This window comes from Limulus polyphemus, unplaced genomic scaffold, assembly GCF_000517525.1.
Source record: "Limulus polyphemus unplaced genomic scaffold, Limulus_polyphemus-2.1.2 Scaffold3412, whole genome shotgun sequence".
NCBI lineage: Eukaryota > Metazoa > Arthropoda > Merostomata > Xiphosura > Limulidae > Limulus > Limulus polyphemus.
In genome coordinates, this window is record NW_013669022.1 from 100,551 (window position 1) to 112,821 (window position 12,271).

The 12,271-nt window shown below is 29.8% G+C and overlaps 1 protein-coding gene across 1 annotated transcript in view; it reads left to right on the top strand.

Annotated features, from left to right (window-relative positions):
• The window catches only part of LOC106469306 (probable ATP-dependent RNA helicase DHX35), a gene marked incomplete at its 3' end in the record, with an annotated part of 26,394 nt that overhangs the window by 5,972 nt on the left and 8,151 nt on the right, over positions 1-12,271 (top strand). The window contains exons 2-4 of the mRNA XM_022397784.1: positions 3,141-3,282; positions 8,507-8,634; positions 11,919-12,011. Of these exons, the coding sequence (XP_022253492.1) occupies positions 3,249-3,282; positions 8,507-8,634; positions 11,919-12,011 (255 nt within the window). The remainder of the gene's footprint in view (positions 1-3,140; positions 3,283-8,506; positions 8,635-11,918; positions 12,012-12,271) is intronic.

A 12,271-nucleotide genomic window follows, 5' to 3' on the forward strand; every position in this document is an offset into this window, starting at 1 on the left:
AATCAAAACCCATCTGCTATTTATTTGCCCAACTCACTAAATGATATAAACCCTTTTGTAAATCAGCAGCATCCTTTTCATAACTAGCAACACCCAATACCTTAATATCATCTGCAAATTTAAGTAATTTATTGACTATTCCTTCATCTATGTCATTGATGTAAATAAGGTATAAGAAGAAATGTCCATCAATGTTTATGTTGAAAAGCTCATGACAAGATGCCACAAAATTCCAAACAATATTTTCATTCTTTTGTTATAATGAAGAGCTACAATTTGACTGTGTAAATTCAACAAATTAGGGGTTTACAAATAATTACAATGATTGAGTATTCCACATCACTAACATCAGTTCAGTGTTTACTGCTATTTGTGTCAACATCACCATACTATGATCAAATAGTTCTGTAAATATGACTATAAAAGAAACACTTATGACTGTTTAGTAAAAGGTTTCTCCAATATTTATGAACACATCATTCTTGTCACTGATTTTTCTGTTACATTCTTGCATATATTGAACTTGTAATAGCATTACTACTGTAACATATATAATAGCATTACTACTGTAACATATGTTAGAGTATGACATGTTAGTTTGACTTGTAGATGTCATGGGTGGGTTAAAAAAGACCCATGTTTAAAATATGAGAAACAATAGCATTACTACTGTAACATATGTTAGAGTATGACATGTTAGTTTGACTTGTAGATGTCATGGGTTGGTTAAAAAAGACCCATGTTTAAAATATGAGAAACAATTCTTTGCACATCGTTACTCGATAATCACCACTTGCAAGGACAAAACACCAACAGTAAAAGCACTGTTAAGGCTACTCATTCATTTAGAGTAGTGAACTGTTTTTCTTGCTGGTGCTTTGATTTGTTCTGTAGGGCATTTTAAGATTCTGAGTGTTTCAGACATTGGAGAAAGGTCACAAAATTTACTTTGAGATTCAAAAGAAAAACAGGAGATAATCAATATGTATGTGTGACTCCTGCTGATAAGGTGATAAAACCACTCTGAAACCCTTCATTTCTTTGATTGCTTATTACCCCTTACTGAAATACATTACAATCATATATATATTGGGGTACAGCAGATTCCAGACTTTCCAACAGAATTTCTTGTTCCTTATCATACCATCCAAAAGCACTACTTTATCTCTAGTTGAGGGAGCGATCCCACGTTAAAGATTGTAAATTTTCACCCTTAGAATTTAACACCTGAGTGTATTTCATCCCCAATTTTGAAATCCTATGGAAAATCCTGATAATAATTTATTAATGTAGTTATGTAATTTCATTGTTGGGTCCTGTTTTCACAACACTAGAGAAATAATTTCCATTCTGTCAACTTTGTTGTTTGCAAGCAGTACAGGAATTATAAAAAATGAAAATAAAGAATTTGTTTTTAAATATTATGAACACAGGTTTTAATTGTTGATAAAACACCCTTCTATCAGATTTTATTTCATTTATTAGTTGCTAATGGATAACATTCACTTCAAATTTTAAAAATCCTTTTTCTGATTAGATCATACATCTTAGTCATTTGTTAGTATCTTTCCTTAACCATGTTCCAAAACAGTAACAAGGTTAATTCTAGAACTTTACAAAACTAATTTAAAGATTAAAAGAGCCAACCATATTTTAGTGTACTTCTGATGTTGTATTTATAAAAAATTTTAAAAAATTGGTACTTCTAACCATGTTTCTTCTTTTCAACCATTCTTTAATTTCCATGTCAACCAGTCTTTAATTTCTATGTCAACCAGTCTTTAATTTCCATGTCAACCAGTCTTTAATTTCTATGTCAACCAGTCTTTAATTTCCATGTCAACCATCTTGAAACTTGGAGGGCAATATACCGGTGCTACTATAGTGTGAGGTCTACCACCATATGTCGCCTACCCAGGTCTATCAAACATGTATAAAAATGTATCAAGTTAAGTGTTTATCACTAAAATAAATGTTTGGAAATGTGTGATATCCATGAGGGATAGATAATGCAGCGGTAGACCTCACGCTATAGTACTAATGGGAGGTAGACCTCACGCTATAGTGTGGTAGACCTCACGCTATAGTAGCACCCATATACCCTGGTTCAGTATGCTGAGACACCTTTTTCATATTTTTGACTAAGAAAGTTAAGTATTACAAAAAAAAAATTTTGACCTACAGTTCCCTTATATTTCCATAAACCCAAATGAGATTAGGCACAAAGATATTTTGTTTCAACTCCCACAAACTACAACAGATAGATTTTGGATTTGTGACTTTATTGAGCTTACAGAGGTCAAAGGTTTTTAAAAAACAAATCAGAATATTAGGATTTTTGGACTACTATTTCCTATTTTCAATCCAGTTGAAACTTTGTAAAAGTTGCAACAATATCCACATCTTGAAGCAGTGAGATATGAGATTTATGCTTCTAGGGGTCAAAAGTAAAATATTTTTGCTAAGTTAGGGCTTTAGGCCTACTATTCTTTTATAGTTCGACCAATCTAGATGAGACTGTGTAACTTTATACATAATATCTATATATTCACTTTAGTCAGTTGAATACAATAGGTATTTTTTAAAACTATTATGGAGAAGTATATTCAGAAAGAAGTAATTGTAGAGAAGAAGGATAAAATACTATTGTAGGGATAAACTTATCACAGTTTCTTCTAAACACATACAGAACTTTTTTATCGAAAATAAGTGTACCTAATTCACGTGATTATGTGAAATTTATACTTAATCATTTGTTCAAATTTGTATTTATTTTAACAATGTCACTTTCATATTGGAGAGAAAATCTGATGAATAAAAATTTGTTATTTAATTGTTTTATTCTCTAAGAAACAATAAACCTGAAAACTTCTGTCATCTGTCTTTAATAAGGTTTGAAATATAAACGTGTTTATTGATTGAGTTTATTGATTTCACATTAATTATATGAATAATTTATAATAAGAACCTAAAACACTGTAAAATTTAAAATTATGAATAAAGTACTTTTCCAAACTTACCAATAACCAACAGTAATGTTTACAATGGTGAAGTTTGCATTTTTGAATGCAGTAACATTAATCTATTATTCCATTTGGTTCTTTCTTTCAAGATGATTTTATTACCTTATTATTTTACAGCCTGAAGAAAATTTTCAAGTTCGAAGAAATCAATGATTAGAGAGTGTTGTCAAGAAAAGGAATATCAGTAGCATTGAACGTTTGTGGACTTATCATATATTGGATAAAATGTTGTCCTTCAAACCAAAGTTTTTGAAACCAGGTCAGTAGCATTGAATGTTTGTGGACTTATCATATATTGGATAAAATGTTGTCCTTCAAACCAAAGTTTTTGAAACCAGGTCAGTAGCATTGAATGTCTGTGGACTTATATTGGATAAAATGTTGTCCTTCAAACCAAAATTTTTGAAACCAGATACATAGATATCAGTGTTTTGTTTGTGAGTATTACAATGTGAATGTGTTCTTTTATTATGTTTTTGCTATTTTCTACAAGCAGTTCATATCTTGACTGACCTGTGTCAAAAATTGTAATTGTGTAAAAGTTGACTACATTTTTTATATAGAAAATTCAGACACTACTATAATTTTTTGTTTATCTCAAGACTCCTGTCTTAATTAATAAAATATTTTTAGCATGCCTATGTTTTAAGAACTGTTCCTCCTACCTGTTTATGTCATCACTTGTGTTCCCATCATTTCCTTTATGATTTCATTGTATTCACCCTGAATCGTATGTGAATTGAAAGGCATTAAGGGTGGAAGGAGGTACCCTGGTGAGAAAAATGCCTTTTTTTTGAGTGTCCTTAGATTCAATCCACTCTTTCTCCATCAATTCCAGTTCTTCAAATTCTTCTGGTTCTGAATTCTGCTTGATTACATGTTTATTGTAATCCTGAGTGTCATCTTTCTGCTCTGTAAAGTATAGATGTATAACTATTTCTTTATCATTTTCACTCTCACTAGCTTTCACATCCTTTTTTTATTGTAGGTATTCTGGCCTACAGTATTTCAGAGATAAGACTACCTGATTTGAATTTTACATTTTTAGAAATAAAATGAATTTAAAACAGCTATTTACCCTTGGAATATTTTCCAATAAGTTTTTTAGCAATATTTTGAGTTATAGAGGGCAGGATGAAATGCATAAAGGATATTTGGAATTTTGAGTCACATGTTTGTTGACAGGACTAGAGTAAACTCAACAAAGAGAAGCCTACAGTAATAGTGGTAAATACCCGTTTAGAATTCATTTTAGTTTCAAAAATATAAAATGTGATCAATCAGTGTTTTTGCTTTCTGAATGTAGAGAAGATAACAGTAAGTGTAATAAGATATTTTGTCATACTGCTAGTGCCCTTAACAAAAATTTCAAGATGTTCTGATAACTGAAGCTTCTTATAGTTAATATAAATTTACATATGTGTTTATATTATTGATTAGTTTATTTCTACATGCTCAGACCTGAGAAAACTGAATATTTAAAAATATTAACTTCTGATTAAAGAAGATACCTACATAGATCAAGAACAAAAATCAACTGACTGATGAGTATAACTAATAAAAAATACAGTTACTGTTATTAGTTTTTATAAAGATTAAAATACTTTGTTTCATCAGCTGGGTACCCTTGCTATAATGTCGGTAATATCTCGTGAGGTTTGGTCAATTTAGATTAGTCCTAAATTCACATACTGTAGTGAGCTAACAGTGTAAAATTATCTTCATAATTTAAATATAATAAAATATGTCTATTAAATATTCCAACCTATACTGTTAATGAAAGTATCATTAAAGAAGTAGCAGAGAATGCTTTCATTATGGAACACATAAACACTAGTAGTATTCTTCACATATTATTATAGGTTTAATGTTTCTTTGTGAATCAGATAAATATACCAGTGGAAATGTTTCATAGGAAATGTCATGGAACTTAAACAGTTTATAAAATTTAACATGATATTGATTGTATGATTTATTAAAAGCTACTAGTGTCTGTATTACTTCAATATATATTTTTTAATTTATAATACATGAACCAGTACTGTTGAATATTATTTAATGCTTTATTGTAACAAAGTGAAATTACAACACAGAGTAGCAGTGTCACTGATTTTCCCCTACAATTTCTGCCTGCCCCCAGCTATTTTTTATTCCAAATCTTCGTTTTTTATAAAAAAACAAAAAAACAGAAATTTAAAACATTCTGTTGTGACTTGAGAAACTTTTGTAAAACAAAATTATCAAGAAAGTGCTTCTATGATACAAATTAGTTCATAAATCCAGAAGGAGAACATTGTTTTCATTTGTTGTACATGTGTTTTTGTGTTCGAAATTAAATTGAAAAGAATGAAGTGTGTTCTCAGAATAAAAAAGATTTAAGAAAATTCAGTGCAGTTTAAATTGAATTTCTTTTTTAGATCATAGTAAATTTATATAAGCAGTTGAGATCGGCAACTGAGCCTACAAATGTATAACGTAATGTAGCTTTTCAGAAGGAAAAAAAACAGGCTAGGCTTTAGTTGTGTTGATAAGAATCTATTAAATGTTTTTGGTTTTATATATTGGGTCCATTGTTTTTAGTGAATGACTTATACACAGCTAAACTTGTTCTGAAGTAAAATACCTCCTCTGTCCGTCTGATAGACCAGGTCAGGCATATATACTCATAGATAAGAGCTTTAAACTGAGCCTATTAGGATTTATGTTTTATAGCAAATTGTGGACTTCTGTAGTGAAATGGAAGGAAGGAAGAAAAATTGCTCTGTAGAAGAAAATTTATAGTATATACTAAATGCTGGAAGTTGTTTTTGACTGGGAAGCTTGAACACCACCTATCTACATTCTTTTATTTCCCTGCTACTTTGAAATTTTATAAATCTATGGAGAGGGATTTTAGCTTGATATTAACAGGCCTCTCATGAACCAGTGGGGGGCATTTTTGTTGGAAAAACAATAACTACCCAATCCAGTTTTTTGTAATATGAACTGAAATTTTTTGGACATGTTTACTGGCTAAAAAAAAGGCATTTCCTGCACTATTTTAGTGTTTGGGCTGCAAAAAGTGATTTGAAGTAGTAAGGTGACTGAAATCCATCAGCTCACCATGAGCTTAACGGCCAAGCACAAGAAGCATGGAAGTTTGCAAATGACACACAGAGATATTCAGGAACCGTTTAGAACCACCTTGGTAGATATTGTGCTGTAAGCCATGTACAATATTAAGCCTGTAGCTGCTTTCAAAGTGTTTCTGTCTACTCATCCTACTGCTGACTATCGTGATGCTTTGACTTCCCTAGCGAATTGCAGGTGAAATTGTTCATATCTCAGTTGAAAGCTAAGCACAAAAAAGGTAATAGCAGAAGAATAAAAGGTTAGCTGTTTCTTAATTAATGATGCCGAGAATGTGGTTTATTTATATATTCTGAATTTACTCCCAGTGAATAGACCTTAGTACTAGCTAATATGGAGACTTGAGGATACTGTATTTCACTTAAAAATTTATAAATTTACAAGTGAAAACATGTCTCAAAAAGATATGTTCAAAACCACCCTTTTTGGGACTTTCCAGATTGAACTTACATTTAATATTCAACAAACTGTAGTATAAAGTGGCTCCTGAGGGATGTGTTAATACTATAGTATTAACTACATTACATATAATGTTTTGTAAATAGTGTTAAGCAACTTTATACTGTATTACTAATGGCTCTTAAAGGTGCGGATTTATATTTCAATAATGAACTAGGTTTCTACCGTTTTCTATCCTAAAGTACATTTGTATGAACTTAATAACCTGGGTATTTTTGCTCTGTATATTCAGTGATTTTCATACATAGAACACACACATCATACTGCATGGATATTGTTTTCTAGCACTGTAGAAAACGATTTTGCCACAAGTTTTAGATAACTGATTAATGGATAATCCAGGTTTATGATTGCCTTTGTTATTAACCACAAAAAGTTAATTTTTATGTAATAAAATCATCATTGACTTGTACCTAGAAATACATATACTTTCAGGTTACTGTATCAACTTATCTTTCAAAGCACCTGTAAATACATGTACTTTCCTGGTTACTGTATGAAATTACGTGTAAAAGTACCTGTAAATACATGTACTTTTCTGGTTACTATATCAACTTATCTGTAAAAGTACCTGTAAATGCATGTACTTTTCTGGTTGCTGTATCAACTTATCTGTAAAAGTACCTATAAATACATGTACTTTTCTGGTTACTGTATTAACTTATCTGTAAAAGTACCTGTAAATACATGTACTTTTCTGGTTACTGTATCAACTTATCTGTAAAAGAACCTATAAATACATGTACTTTTCTGGTTACTGTATCAACTTATCTGTAAAAGTACCTATATATATACATGTACTTTTCTGGTTACTGTATCAACTTATCTTTCAAAGCACCTATAAATACATGTACTTTTCTGGTTACTGTATCAGCTTATCTGTAAAAGTACCTGTAAATACATGTACTTTTCTGGTTACTGTATCAACTTATCTTTCAAAGCACCTATAAATACATGTACTTTTCTGGTTACTGTATCAACTTATCTGTAAAAGTACCTGTAAATACATGTACTTTTCTGGTTACTGTATCAACTTATCTGTAAAAGTACCTGTAAATACATGTACTTTTCTGGTTACTGTATCAACTCATCTGTAAAAATTTGTTGTTGAAAAGCTGCACAACATGTATGTGAACAATAGTAAATAGCTTTACTCATGATTAGCTATTTGTTCAATAGTTTATTTCATGTTAAAAGTTTGGCATATGGTTTGGTTTTCAAGCTTTCTGATCTGTATATTGTTTGCAGAGTTATGTTAGTAAAATTAATGTATTGTAAGCTTCACCTAGAATAAACTTTGCTTGTTCCTGAAATACTTTAAACCTTTTATCATACATTCAGATTTTATGTACAGCTAAAAAGTAATTTCTTTGTAAATAATATTAACTTTGGATCAGAGCAAGCTGACTTAAATCCAAACTAAAAATCAACCTGGTAGTGAGCATCGCTAATTGAATATACTGTTCTTAGAATATATCATTTCATTATTTGGATATCCTCACCTTTAACCCCATCTCTACAGGTCTTCTTATGGTCATGAGTCAAAGGCCATGTCATTGTGTTTGTAGATTCACTTTAAACATTTTATTGAATTACTATTTTATGAATATATGTAAATAAGTTTGGTATCAAATTGTTGATTATAATTCAAATTTTAGTATGATCAATTAGTTCTTGTTTACAAGAAGTAGTAGTAATCTTCACCTACATTTTTAGTTAGTATGAAAAAATAGTAAAGTTTTATATGTTGTATCAAAATATATTAATGTTTTTAATTTGTAGCAAGCAACACATATTGAAAGTGATTTTGAATTTGGTTTATACAGTATTTTTAGAAGGTAATATATATATTTTAAACTCAACGCAATATAATTTGTTTCTACTGTTTATTGAAGGAGAAGAACTTTTGGCACTTGAAGAAGAAAGAAGTTCTATTGTAGACTTAGATCACTCTAAAGTAATTTTCAATCCCAATTCTTCCCTCTCTATTGAACAACAACGACAACAACTTCCCATTTTTCAGGTAAGTTTACTTTGTTGTTGTATTCAAAATGTTATTCTAAAGACTTGTACTGTGATGAGATAGAAGACACCAGTCAGACATTATTATATGGTGTCACCTTTCTTATTCATATGGTTAGAGTTATGATTGAGATAAAGTATCATGTTTGGAATTTTAATTCTACTATTAAAATGTTATTCAAAGAAATACTTAGTTTATAATCCTAGTCTCTTTGCCAAGCCATATACTAAAGAATGTTTAAAATTCTGCTCTGTTCCTTATGCTGATGGATCACGAGATAAAATGATTGAAATCCTACTCTGTTTTTCACACTGATGGATTGTGAGATAACATTTTTAAAATCCTACTCTGTTTCTCACACTGATGGATCGTTAGATAAAATTATAAAATCCTACTATATTCCTTACTTTGATGGATCATGAGATAGAAAATCCTACTCTGTTTCTCACATTGGTGGATTATGAGTTAAATTTTTTTAAAATCCTACTGTGTTCCACACACTGATGGTTTGTGAGATAAAGTGTTTAAAATCCTACTCTGTCAGAAGTCAAATTGAAGTAGTATGATGGAGCTGATTGCAATTGTCCTAAAGATTCTATGAGGTAAGAACCAGAAACACATGCAATAATCATGTTGTATTCTGGGAGGTAAGAACTAGAAACGCATGTAATAATCATGTTATATTCTGTGAGGTAAGAGCCAGAAACACGTGCAATAATCATGTTGTATTCTGGGAGGTAAGAACCAGAAATGCATGTAATAATCATGTTATATTCTGGGAGGTAAGAACCAGAAATGCATGTAATAATCATGTTATATTCTGGGAGGTAAGAACCAGAAATGCATGTAATAATCATGTTATATTCTGTGAGGTAAGAGCCAGAAACATATGCAGTTATCATGTTATATTCTGGGATATAAGAGCTAGAAACACATGCAGTTATCATGTTATATTCTGGGATATAAGAGCTTGAAACACATGCAGTTATCAAGTTATATTCTAGGAGGCAAAAACCAGAAACACATGCAATAATCATGTTATATTCTGTGAGGTAAGAGCCAGAAACACGTGAACTTATCATGTTATATTCTGGGAGGTAAGAGCAAGAAACATGTGCATTTATCATCTTATATTCTGTGAGGTAAGACCTGGAAACACAAGCAATAATCAGAATTACACAATAAACAAAAGAAAGACAAATAAATAGGAAAAAGGCAGTAGAGAGTACAATACTAGATTTAATTCTTAGCATAGCCAAGAGAACTAATGAAAATTTACAGCATAGGTATTTTTTAAACTATATGTTAAAGGTAAAACTTTAATTTTAACCAGTAAAGGATATATCTATAGAGATATGAAACATACAATGAATGATCTATATGTGTTCATACCAATATGTAAACTATTTTGTGATGTATTGATTTGGTGATTAACTATAACATATAACCAACCAGATTAAAGCCATATATTTGATAATCTAATATTGAAATGCAGTGGAACATCAGTAGCTTCTGTGGTATAACAGTTTAACACATTATTTTAGTGTTCCATTTAGCTATATGTTTAGTGAGCCGTGTTTCTGACACAGTGACTAGGAAGTAGGCCAAATCCAGATTTGTTTGTGGCAGTATAGTAATTAGTGTATAAGTCAAGGTACCAGAAAATGTTTTTCACAGTAATTTTGTGTTTACAAATAAACACAGTACAAATATCTATATATATAATATAAAAAATCAAAACCAGTCAGTACTCCCCAAAATAGTGTTTATTGTCTAACTTTATACATTTCCTCTCTTTTTTTTGTCTTAAATCTTTTTACATGGGCTCAGTCAAATTGACAGACCACATGACTACTTTGTACTCGTTTATAACAGTATAAGTCTTTATACTGTTGATAGTTCTAACTTTTAATATAGTATGTGTATCTTACAAAATATGGCAGGCTTTCAGTAAACATTACAAGTCTTTCACGTACAAAAAATCAGATGTTTTACTGAAATAGTTTTAATAAACTAAAAAAACATTTGCCTGTGAATATATTGAGTCTTTTTTTGACTTGTTCGAGTGCAAAGTGATTTTCATGTTAAGATTAAAGATACTTCTCTTCATCTCAGAAATCTCAAATTTAATTTGCTTAATCTCTAAATTCTTCAAAAGACATTTCAATTGTTTGTTTTCAATAAAATTTGTATTTTATCTGTTATTTTCTCTACCCTAACTCTATACAAGGTTGGTCAATTTGATCAATTTCCTAACCACCCAAAAAAAAATCGAAATTTATCTTATTTTTGTGAAATATATTAAACCCAAATACAATGAAATCTTTCCTTTAGAATAAGAATAATTCTTCACATATACACATTTAGCCAGTAATATTGACATTATTATTGTGCTTCCAAATCTTTTATAATTATTATGCCTTTAGTATTTTACTTTAATGATACATTTTCTACTAATTTCACTTCTTTCTGTAATACAGAATCCATATAAATTTTTCTAGTCATCCATTTTACTACTAAAGTAACCTCAATTAAATAACTGATAATTAATCGTTATCAGCCACGAATGGGTAACATGGTAAAATTTTCCAATTGTATACAAATTGCAGTGAAGAAATCTAACAAGTGCTTATTAAAAACTTGGAGGAATTGTAACCATTAAGTCTAATTAGATAAATATTTGCACACTCATCATTGATATAAACATTAATATTTTTCATTTCATCTTTAAACTTTAATTCCATATATCTGATTTTTAATTATTTTTTTTATGCTTTTGATTTTATTTGAATGTTATGAGTTATGAAATAATTGAAAAGATTACCTACTTTTCTCTGTTTGTTTGTTTTTTAAGATTCCTTGTCTTTTTTTTCTTTTCTAAATTTAATGTTTAAAACATTGATAATTTAAAACTTTATGAGAATTGTTTTAAATTTCAGATAAATTTTTCTCATATACCATGAAAATATTGCTTTATGTAAAATATAAAGCACCTACTAACTGATATTGAATGATTTTAAAAACATTTGCACGATTTTGATAGCTTAATGTATTTATAATACCTCGAGAACAGTATTTTTATTTTATTCAAAAGTCTGTGTAAATATTCAGTGACTTATTTATGAAAATAGAAAATTTTGTATCACTTTCGGTAGCATTTTGTCAGATGTAAGCCTAAATTAGATTAAGTCTAACACAGTTTCTCTGCTCTGTTTAATATAAGATAAAAGTTTGTTTATGATTCTATGATCTGTTAAGGTAAGACAAACACTTTCTTTTTATAGTATAGAAACCACATATTATATCTGTTGGAATGTTTCCAAACGGTGGTTATTGTAGGAGAAACAAGTTGTGGAAAGAGCACTCAAATTCCACAGGTACTGTACCTTATAAAATAAATATTTCTTGACTCAGAATGGATCCTAGATTGTAGTGTAAACATCAAACTAGAAGGTAATAAATGTAAAATTTACTTGTCAAGGGCATTCCCTAAACCTACATTGAAAGAAAAACAAAATGTTTTCACATGTAGGAAAAAAGAAACATATTATAAAATTATTTTCTTATATATACACCTGGAAAAAAGTTAAGCACCCCCGTGTTTTTTTCAAGTGATTCAGATTCGACGTTCTTGTGA